Here is a 21210-nt window from a genome sequence, read left to right as displayed (position 1 = left end):
CTCGCGGGTAAGCACATATGCCAACAGGGAGTGCTGCCAAGCCCTGCCTCTGCTAGCTCATCACTTTCCTCCAGGTTGGTTTGATTTATTATATTTCTATGCCACTTTTCATTCAAATGAATCTCAAAGCGGCTTACAAAGACAATAAATAACAATATCATAATAAACACAGTTAAGGCTCCCTACACAATTGTCTCGCAAACACAGCCTACCTATTGCATGTGTATTCTATTTGAAGCCCTGATTTCTGATCACAGCCAGAATTCCATATAGATAAGTACCTGTTCTTGGGCCCTGTCACATTCTAGCCCTTTTTTTCATCAGTGGCTGTGCCCAGCACTCCCTTCCTAGGGAGGCCTGTCTAGCCCTCTCTCAGATGTACCGGTACTTCCAACAGGAAAAGGCAGGCTAGACAGATCTTTGGTTTTATCATGGTGATTCGATTTTTTCTTAACAGCACAACCTTCAGCAAACTTGTGTCCCCATATGTTGTTGGCCTACATCTCCCTTCAGCCAGTGGTGGGTATGGCCAGTGGTCAGGATGATGGGACTTATGGTCCAACAATATCTGGGACCTGGACTGGAGAAGGCTTTTCTAATGTGATGAAGAAATGTAACCCAAGGTGCTTATGTAAGATACGGGTTGATTTTGTTCTCCTATTGAGTTCTATTAGACAATGCAAATGGGCAAGCCTGACCTTATTCCGACACAGGAGTCTTCTCAGGAAGGATTAAAGAGAAGAGCCGGGCTTTTCTCAATGGGGTGATGCCCTCCCTCTGGAAATCCTTGCCTTGGTGGCCCTGCCAGACTCATTCCATACACACCTAGAGAAAACTCATCAAGATGTTTCGAGTTCAGAAGTTTTTGGAGGGAGAGGTTAACAGACATTCAGGCTTATTTTACTGCTTATGTATCGCTTTAAAGTTTTAACTGGGTTTTAAATCAGTGTTAACATTTTATGGATTTTTTTAAAACTATTGTTTATTGAAAGCCTCCCCGAAGGCCCTTTTTATATAGCGGAATATACACCCAAATAAATAAATAAATAAATAAATAAATAAATAAATAAATAAATAAAGTTCCATTTTAATAATATAAAACCTACCCCGCTACACCCAATTTGTTGCATTTAATTTTATAAGCAGTTAAAAACCTTTTTGTCATAAATCTACACTTTCATAGGTTTTTTTCCAACAATCATGTCCAAGAATCTTCCATAGGTACAACTAGAAAACTGCCAAGGTTCTAGAGGCACTGGAACAACCCTAGAAAGGGGATGCAAAAAGCAGGATCTTTCACTCTGAAACCAATCAGCTAACCCCCTCAAGCATGAGTCTTGATTATATTACGCTAAGGCACACAATCATAAGTGTTATTACGGGCCAATTATTCAGCCATTTTTGAACCAGCTGTGGTCTTTGACTTTATGACCCCATGCAGCAGTTAATTTCTCTGGCTGATTGCACGCTCTGCATAGAAACCATTTCTGGTTTATTTCTTCCCCTTTCTAAATTCACTTGATTCCATTTCCAAACAGCGCTTCCTTTTGCAATTTATTTTGCAATGCAGAAAGAGGGACTGATCACTCTTCAATATGAAGATGTATGAAGTACATCTATTACCTGAATCCCTAGTACTATAGAAAACCAAGCAATGGGTTTATTTCTAAGAATGAAACGGGTTAACTTTACACCTAGGGCACTTGACCATTGTGTTTTGTATTTTTTTTCCCCATTTTCCCATATGCTAGCTATTAATTTCTTCATCTGATGAAAGCAATACAGTATACAAGAACCAGCACCACCACATACAGACACGAGAAACCAGCATAGACCAGAAATAGAGTGAACTGTCCATCCTTGCATTTGACCTTCATTAATTTAGTGCAAAGAAACTGCATGTTTTTTTAAAAAAAAATAACTATGCACCATCCCTTCACATCATGAGAAGCAGCTTCTGAGCTTTGATGGAACCCAGAGCTTGAAATTCTCCAGTTGAAAATATTCTTGCATTCACTCTGCTCAGATGTGGGGTGGCATCTATTTCAATTAAGCACAACTTGCTATGTTTAAATGCTGTTCAACTAGCTTGAAAGTGGGGGGGGGGGAGGCTAAGCTTTCTCCAAGAAAAACTCTAGTTAAAACTTTGTGTATGTCCCCCTACTATTTGCATGGTAACAAACTTGCAGATACTCCTCTGTGTGGTGGGGGTGGGGAAATAAAACATGCACACATGAGCAAAATGTAATTCTACATTGCGAACAGTTATTTGAACAGAGCTCGAGATATTACAATTGGCTAAAAAAAAAAAAATTACAACAGCGGAACACATAACTCACTGGCACTGCAGCTATTTCTCCAAACGAAAGGATGACCTGCCGTGATTTAAGTATTCCAATCTTCCTCATAATAAAGAATACAGTATTCTCACTAATAGTTCCCTCACGAAGACTATATCGTATCTACAGTGCACAGAAGGTGGTGATATATGGCAGTGCTTGCAGCTGGGCACAGAAGGTGGCACCAGATATGGCAATGAGAGCACATGTAATACAGCTCCCCTGTTGGCCTCACTGAGCACTGCAGAAAGGGCAAGATGTAGCTCATCGGCAGAGCGTCTGCTTTGCATGCAGAAGCTCCCAGGTTAAATCCTAGGTATCTCCAGGTAGGGCTGGGACACAGCCCTGTGTGAGGTCTTGGAATGTCACTGCCAGTCAGTATAGATTAGGGGTCCCCAAACTAAGGCCCGGGGGCTGGATGCAGCCCAATCGCCTTCTAAATGCGGCCCGTGGAAGGTCCGGAAATCAGCGTGTTTTTACATGAGTAGAATGTGTGCTTTTATTTAAAATGCATCTCTGGGTTATTTGTGGGGCATGCCTGGTGTTTTTACATGAGTAGAATGTGTGCTTTTATTTAAAATGCATCTCTGGGTTATTTGTGGGGCATAGGAATTTGTTTATTTTTTCCCCAAAATATAGTCCAGCCCCCCACAAGGTCTGAGGGACAGTGGACCGGCCCCCTGCTGAAAAAGTTTGCTGACCCCTGGTATAGATAATACCAAGCTAGATAGACCAATGGCCTGATGCAGGTTCAGTTCTGAAAAAGCTTAAACTACAGGACACTTCAAAAGCTCCAAGAACTTTCCTCGTCCCTTATTGATCACAGTTCACTGCATGGGCAAAAGTGAGGATTACAAGCCCCTCTCCCTCTCAGACAGTAATGTTGGTGGAAAGGAACCAGAATCCCATCCCCTTCCCACCCCTGGCCCCAGGAGACCTGAACTTTTCATTAGTTTCCTGGAATATGGGGGCTGTTTGGATTCTTTTAAATAAAAAACCTCAGCTCTCCACATTTCAATCTATACCAGATAAAAAACTGTGTTAGCCCTCACTTCAGCTTCTCATGTTTTGGAGAACGGTTGAAGAAAAAGCATGAAGCGGCGCTCAGATTATGTTAATTGCATGCAGCAAAACCTACCTGTTAGCTGTGGCCTTGGGCTGATCTATTCCACTGAGATTGCAGCATGTTGCCTGACTCCTCCTGTACTCGAGTTGCTAACAACTGCAGTCACCAAACACATTGCAGCATTTCTCAACTGCTTGAAATTCATCACCCAACTGAAATAAGCACTGGCAATCAAAGCCGAGAGCCAGTAGTGACCCAGTGCTAATGAAGATAGTGATGGGATTTTTAGAGGCAAATATCCGCATTAATGATCTCGTCACTTCACTTAGTTACAAAACAGCTGGCGTAGATGACATGATACAGAGGGATCAATCCATCATCGCACTTCAACCTTCCTCCGTGCTCTTATTTCATTACCCATATCCTGTTACAGGAGCTACTGTAAAATTCATAGCTTTGGGGGTTGAGGATTTTGTCACAAAGACCAGCAGGGGTGGCTCAAAACTGTCAAAGGGAGACCTAGAAGATGGCAGCTGCTGCCATCTTAGGATCTCTGTGTGTAGCTATTTATGCCAACGGAAGATAAAATACACAGCTGCAGGAAATGTTAAACGGTTAAGTGAATGGAAGGGGGAAGAATCTAAAATGGATGCAAATTCAATTCTGTTGGAAGGAAAAGCTTCCCACTTAGTAGATGTTCAGAGGCCACAGCCTAATTTGTTAATGGACAGGGATCACAAGCTTTTATAAAGGAGGTAGTAAGACTAGTGGCTAGGTTATCAAATGGCCCTAACCATATGGTCCCAATGTACTGTCCCATGCACAACTTGTCTGCCAAGCCCCCTTTTTCAGTTATACCATAGCACCTAATTACCACCATCCCTGCTCTCCACCCTGCAGCTCCAAACTTCTCATAAACTGAACCCTCTTTCCACGTGCCATTGCTTGCCATCTAAAATCCTGTTCCATGTTGGAAGAGATGCCCCCACATCCACACAGTTTGGGTGACACTTGTTATCCAAAAAGCCTCGTTTTACACTATGGGCCACTGCTGCTTGTTCCATACATTTCCACCTTGCCTTAAAGCCTGGCAGATTCCAAACTCTCACTTCTCTTGCCACTGAAATGAGTATGGAGGAGGCAGAATCATAGAATCAATTTCCCTGGAGCAGGGGTAGCCAATGCTGTGCGAACCAGATGCTGTTGGACTACAATACCCATTGTCCCTCATCATCCTTGATGGTGGGGGCTGGGGCTGATGGGTGTTGTAGTCCACCAACATATTGGCTACTTCAGAGATACAGGCTAGCGTATGAGTGGGGAGATGGTTCAGTTTTGCCCTGTTTGCCTCAAGATACAGTTATAGTGGTTTCCAAACAAGCCTCTACACTGCAGTAGTAGCTGATGGGTTCAGGCTAAAAGCAATAGACCCTCTTATTTGTGGGAGGGAAAGTGGGGGCAGTCTGGGATTTATATTGTACTTTAAAGTCCTTGTGTATGAGGCCCCTATCAACACATTTCTGAAAGCCCTAAGAGATATCTGTTAGGCACTCAAGGTAAGATTCCAAAGGAAAGAGTCATTAATTCTGTATAGATAAGGTTAAGAAGAAGAAGGAGAGAGACAATAAACATTTCAGAAGCTTTTATCTGTTGTTACCCAAGCCTTAAGGCTAAAAAGTAAGCCATTGCCACTTATATAAATCCTGTTAAAATTTAAAATGTGGCTGAAAGGTCTTATTTATTTCATAGCACTTTTCATGTAACACTCACCCTTCTGCTTCTGTGTTGCGTAAGAGATGCCAGCCTCTACTTTTCTTTTTCACTGGGAGACATATCAATGATCTTCTGGTTTGATCAGCTGGCCAACAATGCTACAGGCTGAGGCCTCCGTGCATAAATTGAAAAGCAACAAGGAAGCAAGTTTCTCCACTTGCAATGCCCAAGCAAGTGCCACTCTGCTATTGATTCACACATGTCTACTACAACGCTAGACTAGCTTTTGAACCTCAAGACTCAGCTTCAACATTTCTGATATGTTTTCACACAGTAGGCTTGTTGTCACTGACATACTGATAAATAAACTCCTGTTTTCGTTTTGTTTTGTTACATGGGCTTCCCACGTGCATCTAATTGGCCAACAGGATGCTGGACAAAACAGGCCTTTGGTAGGGTTCTTCTTAGGATTAGAAAAGCTAAAAGGTCCCTCGGGAACCTAGATGTTAAAAAAAACTTTGTGCCCTCCACTTATGAATGGACTCCCAAGGCTCATCAACCCCAGCCAGTGTGGCCAATGGCCAAGGATGATGGGATTTTAATAACATCTGGAGAGCACCAGGTTGGGAAGGCTCGGCTAGGTGGATCTATAGGCCAACTCATTACAAGGCTGTCTCAAATGCTTGATTATCTGTGCAGTCCCTTCCACTCCCCCCCCCTTAATTAAGAAAAGCTTAATTAAGAAAAGCAGGGGCTTGTTTTGGCTCTACGGTTGTTTTGTCTCCTCTTAAATGCCTAACTGCTAACACAAGCAATTTGGAACAGCCTAATAACAGTACTGAGCAAAACTGCGTTCTCACAATGTTTTTCCCCAGACAAATAATGCTTACTTATAATTTATATTTAACTTGACAAAATGCCCTATCATCTTAGAGTTACCGCTGGTATAAAACATTTTAATTATTTCAACAAACAGCAGAAGTTTCCTGTGCTACACTGTGGTGCTGATAGTCCTTTGTCTTCATATTTTTAAATGCACGGAAGATAATGAAAGTCCACTGCCACTTTCTCTTTCCCAGGTATGTTATTTATCACTCTTGCTAACAAAGAACGCGGCTGGTCAAGAGCCTATCAACTTGAAAATGAAGTGGAGCCACCCACAAATAAGCTGGTGGTTTCGAGTAGGTAGGGCTGGGTAGAATGTTTCTGCCCAGTAAAATTCTGGAGATTTCTGGGGGCTTTGGGGGCCCAGGAGCACGAGACTTTCCAAAGAAGGATTCTGGGTGCTGTTATTGTGGACTTAGTTGGTCTACAGTTAGTTACAAGGTGGTCTGAGGGCCCTTTTCCTTCAATCCCAGCAAGCATGGCCAATGCTGAGTGGTCATGGGGGCCGTAGTCCAACCAGCTCTGCAGGGCACGATGCTGGGGAAGTCTGGCCTAAAGGAACCAGACGTTGGGCAGATCAAATGAGTCTGCTTAGGGGCTTTGAAAAAATGGGGGACGAGGTGGACCAGCGACAAACCACAAATACTGTAGAAAAGCCCTTGGATCTCATCAGACTCAGTCTTGATGAACAAATTTATGTAAAAATGAGAAATGACTGAGAACTTCGAGGCAGATTACATGCTAATGACCAGCACTTAAATATGATTTTGGGTGATGTTGAGGAGACTGTGACAACAATAGAAATTGATGAAGAAACCTATGAAGAGATTTATAAATCTACCAAAAGGAATATTCCGATGCTGTTTGTCCGAGGAGATGGAGCTGTACTTGTAGCTCCTCCACTGAGGGTTGGCTGAAACCATGAAAAAAATGGTCATTTTGAAAATGTTGGACCTCTGGACACTGTCTTCTGATGCCCTTAAACATTAAGATTCTGCCCTTAATTCTGAAAGACCATCCACACCTGATTGTTGTGAAGGCATAAGATCATTTGGCATATAAGTTGATATAAGGGTCCGTCCCCCCCCCCCCGAAATAACTTAAATGCAGGTGTCTTTATGTTTCAAATCGGTGGATGAAACAATTTTAGTTGCGCTTGTGGCCGCTGATCTTTTTTAAGAAATAAATCTGGTTGGGGTTTTTTTTGTAAAAAAAATAATGAGTCTGCTTAGTTCCTGTTTGTACTGGGTCAGCTTCTCCTACAATAAGCAAACCACCTTAAAGTTGCCCACATTTAGCAAGATGCCAGGATCGGACACCAACACCTTCTTGTGTTCAGAACAGAGAAGTGCCAAGAGCTCTGTGACATAGGGATATAGGGACTTTTCTTCCTCCATTTATGGAGAGGAGCATGCCAACACCACATTGTGGTCCTTTTTCTGTCCCTTTAGATGTGGCAGCTGTTTGGTGTTATTCTGTGCCATGATAGCAGCCATTTTGTGAGTATGCATCCAGAGCACTTTTTTCAAAATTCCAAATACAGTATGACCCCGAAAGGTTGCTATTCCTGTTCACCTACAGTTGGTAGGAGAACAGAATTTTAGAGTGGGAGTTGAAACCAGTTGAAACCTGTCCTTTCCCCGTCTATCAATCTCCCCTGTCCAAGGGCCTGAACTGAATTACTCAGGCCCTGTTCAAGGTTGACTGACACCTAGAACAAGAGCAGGGGTAGGCAACCTAAAGCCCGTGGGCCAGATGCGGCCCAATCGCCTTCTAAATCTGGCCCACGGATGGTCTGGGAATCAGTGTGTTTTTACATGAGTAGAATGTGTCCTTTTATTTAAAATGCATCTCTGGGTTATTTGTGGGGCATAGGAATTCGTTCATTCCCCCCCCCCAAAAAAAATAGTCCGGCCCACCACATGGATGCTGGACTGGCCCACGGCTGAAAAAGGTTGCTGATCCCTGAACAAGAGCACTCCTAGGGAGTGGGGATACACAATTTAATAAGAAAACGAACAAATAAGAGCTGAGGGAGAATGCATCTGCTCTTGCTTGAAACAAATGGAATGCAGTCTGGGCACTTATCTGAAAGAAACCACAGACTGAAAGTGAAGAGGGGAAGAAATTTACCTGAACTAGCCTCCTTGGTCAGGCTCCTGTGCCCTGGACTTGTAGTTAACATCAACTACACATTAGTCATCTCTGTGACTGCTTAATGTGGTGGTGCTTAATGTGTTTCCCTCCCATTCAATATCCTTCTTGGGTATACAGGAGAGATTGTCTAATTGATGTCTGGAAAAAGGGCAGTCCTGAAATTAAATATGGAACCAGACATTGTAGTAGCGGTTGGTGCCTCAAAAACACCCCCACAACTCTTGCTCGCTATGTTCTGGTAAGACTCTACCAGTTGGATTTACAAGGCAATCCTAAATTTTAGCTGGCCAGCTACAGTATGATCTAGTCCTTGTATGTTGCTAGTTCAGTCAATTATTAGTTCTTCATTTCTCCCAGGTCTTTTGAAGATTATAAAGTCCAATCACAATCATGGAAAGTTTTTTTTTCTTTTGTTTTTAATTAAGTGGATGTTCTGCGGTACATTGTTAAGAGACTCCTGCAAATAAGTAATTCCAGCTATGACACCGCCACCAACAAAACTGTCTCCTTTCAAGCACATTTGAGAACCCAAATAAAACAGATTGATGTGCACCTCATCAAACTTGTGCACATTGCAAATGAAATTCATGCACACTGATCATCAGATTGCAAAACAAACCAGTGGAAGGGGAAATGAACTGAACATAAACATCTAACACAAAGTGAGCACTCTGCAAAATAGCATATTAAAAGCAGAACAAATTCCAAAGTATAAGTAACACACTCAGAATTTATATGAAGTGAACACCATCCAGATTGAAAACAGAATAAACGACCATATACGCTAACAACAAACTCATTCTCCAATTGCCAATCCTTATGATTCCAAAACTGGCAAGCTCAGAGGAGCTTCAAGGTTTGCATATGTACAAAAGGCTTTAAGTGGGAAAAACACAAAGGGAGAAGAAAAATAAGCCCTACCTGGACCAGGAAAACAGAATGGAGTATGCATGGGATGCAATCCTGAACAGGAACACTCTACACTGCAGCATTATATTATGGGTTCAACAGTCTGAACAAGAAAAACCTTAATCAACAAGTTGCTGAAAGAAGCATGAAGGTAACACAGGAAAACAGTAACAAATCCAGGAGAACCAGTCAGGAACAAATCTGGAAGGGTAAGGCAAAAGGAATGACATGCAAGGGAATTATCTTTTTTTTTCTTGTTCCCAGATTGGGGGTTGGGGGAGAACAGTGCAAAGGCATTGGGCTGTAATCATTTAATCTTTACTCAGAGTAGACTCATTGAAATTAATGTAAGTTTATCATGTCCATTAATTTAAGTGGGTCTACTCTGAATAAATGTTAATTTAAAACAATTCATAATAACCACCTTTTCCCTAGTTGTTCCCAAATTGTAGGGTTTTGATTTTTTGGGCAGCGGGAGCCCCCTACAGAGGCATCATCACCACTTTCCCCTCCTGCCTGGCCCACAGCAGAGTTAGTTCCCAAGTTGTATGGGGATAGGAGAGCACAGTGGAAATGTAGAAACACTGGGTGGGATTTAACTAATGACTCCTGTCAGCAGATGCTCTGCATAAGGACGTGTGGAACTGGGATTTTCCCCCTTTCCTCCCCGATGCATGCCTCTTGCACCCTCCAAAATTGGCTCAGAGGTGTGTGTCAGGAGATCCCTTTGAATAGCATGTGAGGAGAGGAGAGGGGGATCGTTCCACTATTAATAGGCATTAACAGTATTGGGTCATATTTGCCATCCTGTATTAAGAGCTCCTATTCATTAAACATAAGGATGAAAATATGATATGTATATATAAAACTGTAAAAAGCCACAAACAATAAAAAGAGCTCCTATTCATCTTGCTTGTTTCCTATACTCTGTGCATTAGTATATAGATAACTGAAACCACAAGTCATTCCCTCCATCTGATTTCTTCTTGTAGTTTCCTGCCCTGGAGCATCACCTCAGTTTTCTGTGCATCAATGAAGCTATTATCCCCAGTACGAGGTGTTTCCCTGTCATCTGCAATATTGTCTCCCGCCCCCTCAGGATTTAGTTTCAAACTCTCTTGCCAGAAGGCCTTCCTTAAGGAAGCAGAGACCATGGTCTAAGAAGTCAAACTCTTTCTGACGACACCACCTGCACAGCCAGTGGTTTAATTCCTTTCTCTTCCTGGGCCCTGACCTTCAACAGGAAGGAGTGTTGAAAAACCACTTTTGTGTCCCAAGGCCCTTCAGCTTCCTGCACAGAGTCTCATAGGCCCTTGTTATATGTTGAAGGCTGTGTCTGGCAATATCGTCTGCACCTACATGAATCAGAAGGAAGGGGTTGTGGTCAATGGGCTTTATAAGACATGGCAACTTTTCTTTCACATCATGAATCTTTGCACCTGGAAGACAGCACACCTCCCAAGACATCCTGTTACCTCTGCACACTGCTGCCTCTGTCCCCCAGTATTATTTCAAATTCCTTTTGACTGGACCAGCAACCTTCAGGTTAAATGAATAGAAAGATCCACATGGCAAATTACAGCTGTATTGATACAGCAAAGTGAGGCAGGGGCCTGATTAGGAAAGCTGTGGGATACTTTATAATACACATGGAGTCAAGAGGCTCCAGAAGTGAATCAAAGAGGTGAAAATCAATGGGACTTTAATCAGCACTGGATTGCAGAGGATTTATTTGCTTGAAGACAGCAGATGTAGGCAAGCTCCCTGCTGTGATTAATTAGTGGGGCGGGGACAAAAGTACAACCATTATCTTAGCAAGTGCTGTAAGTGGAAACAGGAACACCAGCAGGTCTTTAAGTACGACCACATAGGTGTCTCTGGCAATGTACAATATTCCTGTCCTCTCTCTGTGCAGTCACATTCCTAGCATTCCCTCTGAGCAGTGGTATCAGACACTTGCGCTTCTTCACTTAAAAGCGCTTTTTCTTTTGAATGAATACATGCAATAAGTATATGAGGAACATTTCTTCTTAAAGAAAGCTTTAAATTAAGCAGTAAATGAAGGCAACCCCATAGCAGAATATTTAAGCATTAAAAAATGCTAAAAATTATTAGTGCCTCCAACCTCCCAATGTTCAGCCTGTCCCTTCTCCAGGTGCTTTCTTCTTGGCCCGTGAACTTCTCTGCACAGTAATTATTTTATTTATTGTGATCTGAAGGTCCATTAGACCACCATCTTGCTGAAGCTATAAGCAGGTATGGGTCTGATCAAATCCTGGATAGGTAACCACCTGGGAATCGCATGTGAGCTGTTTTGGATTCCATGGTGGAAGAAAGGAATGATATAAAGGTAATAAAAGAACTATAAAAAAGGAATAAATACACATGCCACCTTCTATCCAACGTTTCAAGGGCGTTTGCAAAAAAAACAAAGCAACGATAAAAAGCGACAACAAAACCAGCAGCTAAAAGGTGTGTAAAAGCATAGTAAGTCTAAAATAATTAAGATAGAAAAATGCTTTTAAATGCCTGGGTAATGAAAAAGATTTTTGCCTGGCTTTTGAAGGATGGCAAAGATGGCACGAGGCATATCTGCTAGGGAGGATAGTCCATTGTTGAGGTGCTAGTTCTTGCCCTCCCTCTTTTTTTTTTTAAACAAAACCCTAATTTCTGATGGAGGTGACATTTAGAAGTAAGCAACACCAGCACTTTGAATAAGGCCCACAAATACACACACAACCAGGGCAGTTTTTTTCAAAACTGGCAAGATACCATCCATGCAAGCAGTGCCAGTCAAAACTGGACCAAGGAGCACCTGCAAGCTGCCCCTTCAAGGCGAAGACAACTCCATCCTGAACTATTTGCCCACCACCTGTGTGAACTTGAGAACTATCAACCCAAAGGACCCCTATCTTGTCAGGGTTAAGATTCATTTTACTGGCCTTCAACCAGTCCCTTATCAAATCCAGGAAGCAGCTGAGCACTTCCACAGCGTCTCCTGACTCAGATGCCAAGGAGAAACAGAGCTGGGTGTCAAGAGCATACTGGTGGTACTACACTCCCAAATCCCCAGGTGGCCTTGAGGAATCCCTTCTGGAATCTTGTGCAATCCCATAGCACAAGCACCAGATGGCCAAATAGAAGTGCAACCCTCTGCAAATCAGAAGTAGAAGCACCGCAATACCATGCCACCAACTACCAGAGCCATCGGAAGGATGCTGTGGTTGATCGTGATTTCCAGAGGAACAGCCAGGTTTGTCACTTGGATCAGCAAAGAGCTGTGTGTCATCCACGGATGGTAGACTCAAAAGCCAACATGAGGAAAAGCGAGAATCAACAGGTTGCTGCCCTCCTGACATCTCCCATCACATACATTATCCAATCTGTCAAAGTGCAACTGCAGGGATTGAACATTTTTAAATGGCTGTATGATCAAGTGTACTTCAGGCACTCAATTTAGCACTGGAATCTTATGCATTCTTACCTGTGAGTAGGTCCCACTGAATGCCAAGGATCGGCTTGCAAGTGTTACACCCTGACTTAGCTTTATACATGAAAAAAGAACTAGTAAAATAAATACCTCTTACCTCCTCTTGCTGTAGTCAACTCTCCTGTAACCTTGTCAGAACACTGGAGTTGGCAGCTGTCCTTACTTTACCCATCTCCATGCACTACATGAAGCGCAATAACTCAAAAGATACTCTTTATTGGGAAAATTTGAAACTGATTCCATATAAATTACATTGCCCCCCTCCCCACAAAAAAATCCATCCTGCACCCCCCCTCCAGCTCCATTTGATTGAAGATGAAATGTCAATGAAAAAAAGGATGTGTCATATTTTTAAAGTAAGTCATAAAAATAATCCAGTCCTTGGCCAAGTTCCCAGATGGCGATTCCTGTGCCCAGTTCCTTTGCAAGCTCTAACCGCAGTTGGATGGACTGCAAAACACAAGAGACACATGAAGGATAATTAATTTTGCTGAATATAGACATTACGAACTGATCAGCGGCGGGGGGGGGGGGGGCGTTGCACAGAAACAAAAACTAAGCAGCGTAAATATCTTTCGTTTTATTTCATAAGAAGCCATTAAACTGAACAGCATTTGCTTTGAATTTTTGTCATTAAGTAATCTGACAATTTGTTCCTAGCAAACAGAAGAATGTAATGTGCAACCAATTTATTCAGCTGATGTATACATCCTGCCTTGGAGTAACTGTATATAAAATAAACTCGCACTTTGGATGCATTCCAACTCCATTAAAATCAGATTGAGCCTTTGGCCATATTCCTTTTTGTTTCCAAAACAGAAGGGTACATACCTTTAAAGTTGGATAGAAGACCGCATGCTTGCCTCCTTTACTTCTACAAAGCACGAAAAGAGAGAACAGTTATGAAAATTGATATTATCATGAGACGTACATCTTGCCTATTTTATCCCGCCCTGAAATTGTTTCTTTCCAGGGAACAGAGAAGGGAGAGACAAAGAATTATGGGTTGTTTGTACAATAAAATAATGAAGTTCATACTAAGAAAGAGTGACAGAGACAGAGACTGTACTTAAAGTAGACTGCAGGCTGGGAAAAAACTCAGAACTAGCTAAGTTGTCCAGAAGCAGCTTCTAGTATAATCAATGGCTGATTGAAGGGCAAAGGGTTTTGAAGGTGAGCATAAGTTGTTTAAACTTCTATGATTTCATTTCTTGGCTTCTGCATTTAGTTTAGAATCTAGACTTCTCAGCGACTGCAGGTGAGATGCTTCACAAGTGGGCATACTTTTCTGCCGTGTGGGTAGCCAAAATCCATCTAAAGTGAGGGGGTGGGAAGGTGGAAGAGGAAAGTGCTTTGGTCAAACCATTATATAGTCCAGTGGTCATTACCTAATGGATAGAAAGGAGAGGAGCAGAACAGCAGCTGCTCAGAAAGGGGCACATGGTGGAATGCCACACATAATGTTTTGCTCTTTTTCTGAGTTGTGCCCTTAAAAGGATCTAAAGGCGAATGGTAGCCCCTTACCCCAACCTGCACTGCTTAAATTCAATGCCTCTTGGCATTCAATTCTCTGAGAGCATGCTTAGGGCCAAACTACATGTTATTCACAATTTTTTCAAAAGCTCGCTTACATTTGCTTACTAACACTGCCATTTGCACCCAAAGGTGCTGTTTGCTGCAAACAGTACATGTAGGAGCAACCAGGGAGGGGTGATTTTCAAGTAGGGTACCAACATGGGGCTCTTGCAATTAAAAAGTGGCCAGTTTAAGTACGCCACAAGAGACATTGGGCAGGATTTACCTAACAAACCCTGTCAGCGGAAGCCCTAAACAAGGGTTTCACTTGCGCTGTAGGGGTTTTCCCCATCTCTTCCCCACCGTGTTCTTCCAGACCCCTAAAATTGGCTCAGGGAATGGGGTCAGGAGAAACCCCAGAACAGCATGTGGGTGGAGGGGGAATCTTTCTGTCTGGCAAGCTGATATACTTGTGGAGACAGAACATCTGTAATAGCCCAACACTTGATTTCACCCTTTGAAAGCTACTTTTTGAGAATAGGTTGGTGTCTAATTTCCACTAGAAATTTACAACAAAATAATGTGCATCCTGATACACGTGCATAATTTTAACTAGACTGCTATTAAAATCAAGGGTAGTTTCACAGTAACTCCTCACTGAATCCTCTTATTTTCCTTAAAGGAGTGGCACGTGTCTACTGCAAAGGTGGCAAAATCCTGCTATTGATCTAATTGCACTGAGTATTGCTGAACTGATTATTATGCTGTTTTTTACTTTTTTAAATAAAACAACAACAGTTTTTCATTCCTCTACTTAGAGTAAAGTAAAATCTGGAGGCAGCTGCTCCCATGAATTTTGTTTAAAAATAAGCAAATGAATACTAGAGTGTGGGGGACATTTTATGATTGCAACTCACTTTTTGTATTCAAAATAGTGTTCAGCTATTTGTTCATCCCAAACCAGCTTAGGTTTATGCTCCTTCAAGATTTCTATATACCTAAAAAAGGGAAAAAAGAACAGAATTCCTGAATTCTCTCTAAAATTTATATATAGCAACAGTAACATTATATTTTAAAATGACCACCTTCCAGCCACACATTTATATAGTTGGAGATGTCATGTACAGCATCAACCATACCATGTAGCTTCTTATTGCGAAGAGGTGCACCATAGCATGATCATACATTTGGTATTTTCTTTTACAGTTCATTATGTGCCCTCCAGTTCTGGTAGCATTGGAAATTATTATTTTCTTTCTTTTAATTAGCTCTCTCCTTTTTTGTGAAGGGAAACAAGCCAATCATGTTTTATAGACTATGTCAATATCCCCTTCTTCTGTACATTGAGAAATATTGTGGTATTTATATTTCTACCTGCTTCCATTTTCAGTTCAGTACCAGGCAATGTACCGGTACACTATTTATCTATCATCTTTTACAAATAAGCATCTCACAAACAAGTTTTGTCCATTTCTGGTAAAGCCCTAATAGTGGATGCCTTCCTCCTTTTCAATTCCATTTTGCAAATACCCCAACTCTATTGTTCTTCCAAGTGGGTGACCTTCATCCCCTGCCCTCTACTACATTCAAAAATAGAACAAGGCAAATGCTCTTTGAAGATGAGCAGAACTTTGTCATGTCAAAATTAATCAACACCAACTTTCATCTTTCGCTTTGCTTGAAGTCTTTCACACAAGAGTTCTTTCCAGTATGGCAGCCCTTGGTAGGGAAGTCTGAATTTTCTTTTACTGTTTGCAGAATCTCTGGTTCAAGGAGCACCACCTTGGTCAATAACGGACATGGATTTTTAAAGTCCTATAAGGACTGTGTGTTTAGTGACCCCTGTAACAGCTGGAAATTACAAGGAAGAACATCAAGGCTACATTCAGATAACTTGTGTTAAGAGAGGGGTTATGACTTCCATGCTCATTGTGGTAAGCATAAGGAACTGCATCCTTGATGCAGAGAATCTCCCTGCTGTTGTACTGCAATTCGGAGGTGCCTGGAAGCACAACTCAATGGTATGAATAGTCTTCCCAACACACACACACACACACACACACACACACACTCCAGCTTGAAATTAAATAGGAAGGCTGGGGTTTGTCTTGGCCCTGTGCTTCCAAGGCACATGGAAAGAACTGCAATGCAAAAGGACAGAGATCATCTGCTTCCTTTGCATTGGATTCCAAAGCCCTCCCAATGCCTCTGAAACGCAGTGGAACTGCTGGACAATCCCCACACATCCCTTTGCAGCTGCAAGCTAGAGAGCTTGTTTATGTGGGTATTTAAAGCACAGCAGGAACACTGCCCTACTGTCCTCCATAACGTGGATGTGGAGATCATCTCTAACCTCATGTTAAGATTCAGAGGCACAGCCTGAGGCCAAATGCAATATGCTGCTCCTTAAGGGAGGTGCAGATAGCTGTTGACCCCAAGTTTCTGGATGGCTATTAAGGCCAGAAAACCTTGTGGGCTTCTCTTTGTGCCAAATAAAAAGCCATTCTACCTCTTCTATTTCCCCCTAAGTTGTGTTAAGAAACCATCTGCCCCATCAGTGTAAGGTTTTAGTGTGACAGATATTTCTCTGCTCATCATTTTGTTCAGAGCAATCAACCTTAGCTATATATTTTACTAGAAAGCTTCCATTTCAGATGCTACAGACATTCAACTGATTTCCATCAAATAATAATCAGCTTTGCTCATCCTGAAATTTCAATCAAGACTCTCTCTCTCTCGTGCGTGTGTGTGTGTGTGTACGCACGCACGCACAGAAGTGGAGAAGTGCAGTCTCTTCTAAACTGGAGAAACTTAATTTCTATACATCTAAATCCTGAACAGAACTACAGCCTTTACAGGTGGTTAAAGGCAAATCTTATGTGCCCACAATTCTTCTACACAAGGTTAGAGAGGTCCAACCGCACCTTACTGGATAAAAATCACAGAAGTGAATACTTCCTTTCCTTTGGGCCTGGAAGATGATGATACCAACACCTAAAATGGGTCTGAAAGTCTGCACTTCTAGGGGTTTCTGCCTTTTATTGCTGCCACCAGTGCCAAATCAGCTTTGCCAGACAGCAACAGCATGGCTATCGATCAACTGACAGAGCCCTAAGACGCATCACAAGTAGTGTTGGTCTGTTGCTGAGCTGGTGAGAGCACTGAGAAGATTTATTTGGATAAAGTGGCTGTGACCTTGAAAAAAATCATACATGTGGTTATTGCAAAGGAGATACAGTGACAGGCAGATGCAGGATAAAAGAAGGTAGAAGAAGAAGAAGAGGAGGAGGAGGAGGAGGAGGAGGAGTTTGGATTTGATATCCCACTTTATCACTACCCTAAAGAGTCTCAAAGTGGCTAACATTCTCCTTTCCCTTCCTCCCCCACAACAAACACTCTGTGAGGTGAGTGAGGCTGAGAAACTTCAGAGAAGTGTGACTAGCCCAAGGTCACCCAGCAGCTGCATGTGGAGGAGCGGAGATGCGAACCCGGTTCACCAGATTACGAATCTACCGCTCTTAACCACTACACCACACTGGCTCTCTAGTAAAGTAAAAACCACAAAGGGGCTGATCTTCTTTCTGTACTTGCTCCTAGCCTGGGTGTCATGGCTTAAGATCTCCAAGCTCCAGCAGTCCACATGCACATGTGTTTGTGCTACCCCATGCCAAGTCACTGTCAATTATTCTTACGTGCCTCTCAGTGCACTAGCAATACCACTGTTTATAACAGGGCTCCAATTACATATGGGATTGAGCAATTTTATTTAAAATTGTGGCATCAAACCCCTGAACATAAATAAAAATATTAAGGTAGCCAGGCCCTTAAAGCAACACACATTCTGATGCAATTAACCATGAGAGAAAAGGTTCAAAAGGGGGGAGGACTTCTATGATTTCTGAAGGGTGCTGTATGTAGAAGATGCACTTTGGCTGGGATGTGAAAAATGCTGTGGTTCTTCAGCATTCGAGACAGGAATGATCTATAATGGGGCAAGAAAAATTGTCTATTGCACATGACCTCAAATCTCTACTTCGAATTGGAAGAAAAATCTTCCAATACTTTTTTCTTTACCAAGAAAGAAAGAAAGAAAGAAAGAAAGAAAGAAAGAAAGAAAGAAAGAAAGAAAGAAAGATTACAGCTGGTAGAATGTGCAGAGGCATATTTTAAACTCTGCACTTTGGGTTGTGTTCTTTTAATCTACCAACTTCCAAATCTCTCCACCATCTTTATTAAGGAAAAGTCCCACTCGTGGAAGTGATGTCACAGTGATATCAGATTGCCAGTTGTACACTTTCAACTGCCAAGGCTTTCCTCAAAGATTGAACAGATTGTAGTTCACAATGTATGCTGAGAATTCCCTGCTGCAGAAGTTACTTCAATAGTAAAGCCCCAGCACTGTACATGCTAACCTCAGTGGCGATTAAACCTATTCCTTCCACTTCACTTGCATTACCTATCAAATGTAAGCACTTTATTGCTGAGGCTATGTGCTGTATTTTTCCGTCTATAAGACGCCTCCATGTATAATACCCCCCTCTATTGTTGGGGACTCAATTTTAAGAAAACGAGGGGAGATGGCCCAAAGTTGTTGAGCTTCTCCCATGCAGCTGCAGGCAGGAAACACTCCCTAGATCGTTTCCTGCATGCAGTGGCATCAGGGGAAGTTGCGCTCCCACCAACTGGCTGGCTGGCAGCACACAGCTTCTCTCCCCCATGCCACTATCCGTGTCCTGGACGACCCCATTTTTTGACACAATTTTTGAGTCAAAAAACCTTGTCTAATGCACGGAAAAATATGGTACACACTTAACCACTTAAAATGCAGTGAAGCCATTCCCTGTCCCTACCCCCCTTTGCATTTCAATTCACATTTGCACCTTGCTATACACAGATGTCTTCACCTGTGTTACCTGTTTGGTTTTCCCAAGTCTGCAACCGCTCTGGAGCTCCTGTTTATGAAGCTGTCATCTGCCCAGGTGTGCTCCTCCATGTATGTGCAATGGTGCTCTCAAATGTATGCACCTGGCTTAACCATGAAGTGAATGTGGCTTCAGTTTCCCAGCTGGACTGAAACTGGTTTGATGAAAAACACAACTGTACAGTCATACCTCATGTTGAGTCCACTTCAGGTTACGTCTTTTCAAGTTGCGTCCTGCAGCAACCCAGAAGTACCAGAACAGTTACTTCTGGGTTTCGCTGCTCGCGCATGCACAGAAGTGCTAAATCACGTCGCATGCATGCGCAGATGCAGTGCTTCTGGATGTGAACGCTTCAAGTTGTGGACGTGCCCCCGGGATGGATTACATCCGCAACTCAAGGTTTCACTGTATTTCTCGAGGAACTGCAAAATCAATATGGACTGTTGCTAATGTCATATGCATGCAGCTTCAAAAACTAGCAATGGGAGACAACTGGATGCAGACTAATTGGTAAAATAAACACAGCCTAAATTACTGCTCAGTTTTTGCTGTCAGAGAGGTGTGAACACACCCTTTGTTAGAGATCACCATCCCCTCTGCATTGTGCAGGGCCCTCAGAGGGGTGTGCTAATAAATGTCACAGCGGGTGGCATTTAAGCTACTGGGTAAACACAATTTGAGAATAACTGTGCCATGTACCTGTGAGCTCACTGAATAATTCAGGAGTCCTATTAAAAAACAACAACAGACGGTTCAAAAGTGTTCTCACCAGCACTGTGTACTTAAGGCATACTTTATTTGAGCAGTTAAGCAGCATTAACGTTTTAATGAAAGCAGTGACCATATGTAAACCTTGACATTTCTAAATAAAGTTTAATGGGACCCGGAGCAGCACTCACACAGTGTAAGTACACAACCCTAAATTTCTTAGAGCATTCTCTTCTCAACAGCTCCCTCTCCCCACCCCGCCATGCAAGCTGCTTTTCAAGCTCTCATAAAATAAAAACACTTGAGTCTTGTACACATATGCTGTTTCACTTTTGTAAGTTTCTAAGTTTCACTTAGAAAAGCTGTCAAGTAAGGAAATTCTATATAAAACAAAACAACAACAACCCCAGAGAACCTATTGCCGATTCCATGCACCACTGTAGATTGTAGTCACAACCTCTCCATCACTCACCATATGGGTGGGGAACTAACAGAGAAAGTTAAATGCTGCTCTAAAACACTCATACAACTGATCCAGTAACTTGAATTACTCTGCAAAATTTAACACTTAAGCTTCTACGTTAACGGTGCACAGATGCTTAAAATTAAGAGAAATGTAAATATGTTATGACACATCAAACTTACTTTTAAACTGATATTCTTTTTCCAGGCAAGTGATACCATGAATTCATAATTACTTATGCACATTTAATGCATCGTTCTGCTGTTACGTTGGTTAACTTAGTCCGTGTATTCGCTTCTTACATGCTATTTTCAGTTACTTCTTCCGCAGCTAAAAGGTAAGCAAAATTTCCCTTTTTGTTTCTATTACCAGTGGCAAGTGTTAATTAAGCTTTCCCTTGCCCATACTGCACTTCCCTGTTATTTTCAAAGCATCAGGGCATTGGGCTCTACAGACTATATCCCGATTTCTCCCCTCTAGCATTTGTTCAGTAAGCCATATATTGTTCTTTTCAGTTTATCCATTCTTAACACTTGACAGGTCACTCTTTACAGTGGGACTGTTTTTGACAGGTTAGCCCACCTTGACAGAACGGTAAGACTGTAGTTTTTAAAAAGAAGAAGAAGAAAAGCAGTCTGGACATGCTGCAACCCATAGAAAATACCATTTTTGTCTAGTGACCAACAGATTAAAGGTAAAGTCATTTAATTTGCCAAGGCCAACCTAGATCCAAGCAATCCCATGAAAAACACAAAACTGGCATCTAAGAAATGAGATGCAGAGTATTGTTCTCTGTACAGAATGAGGGAATAAGCTTGTTTACTTAAGATGAATTGGCTTTGATCGTTGAGCCTACTCTCTGGTCTAAGAACAAATGATATCAACTTCTGGTGAAATGCTTCAATTAGACTGTACACTGAAGTTTATTTCCAGTATTCACCTCAGTTTGGAAGAGGGTACCCCTGCATAAATACACATCTTCATAGAATTTAGAAGGTTTCTATTAGAATAAATAGGTTAAACTACCTTGCTTGGAAAAATAG

The 21210-nt window shown here is 42.1% G+C and overlaps 1 protein-coding gene and 1 pseudogene across 2 annotated transcripts in view; one reads left to right on the top strand and one right to left on the bottom strand.

Annotated features, from left to right (window-relative positions):
* Positions 1-6611: 6611 nt before the first annotated feature.
* LOC117060878 lies at positions 6612-7074 on the top strand (annotated as a pseudogene).
* A 5685-nt stretch (positions 7075-12759) lies between these two features.
* The window catches only part of CHID1 (chitinase domain containing 1), an 89437-nt gene continuing 80986 nt past the window's right edge, over positions 12760-21210 (bottom strand). For both annotated transcript variants that reach the window (XM_033155427.1, XM_033155436.1), the window contains exons 11-13: positions 14992-15072; positions 13391-13433; positions 12760-13009 (exon numbers count right to left, since the gene is read on the bottom strand). In XM_033155427.1, coding sequence (XP_033011318.1) covers positions 12911-13009; positions 13391-13433; positions 14992-15072 — 223 coding nt within the window. In that variant the 3' untranslated portion in view covers positions 12760-12910. The remainder of the gene's footprint in view (positions 13010-13390; positions 13434-14991; positions 15073-21210) is intronic.

This window comes from Lacerta agilis, chromosome 1 (genome assembly GCF_009819535.1).
Source record: "Lacerta agilis isolate rLacAgi1 chromosome 1, rLacAgi1.pri, whole genome shotgun sequence".
Classification (NCBI taxonomy): Eukaryota; Metazoa; Chordata; class Lepidosauria; order Squamata; family Lacertidae; genus Lacerta; species Lacerta agilis.
This window is presented reverse-complemented; position numbering and strand designations above follow the sequence as displayed.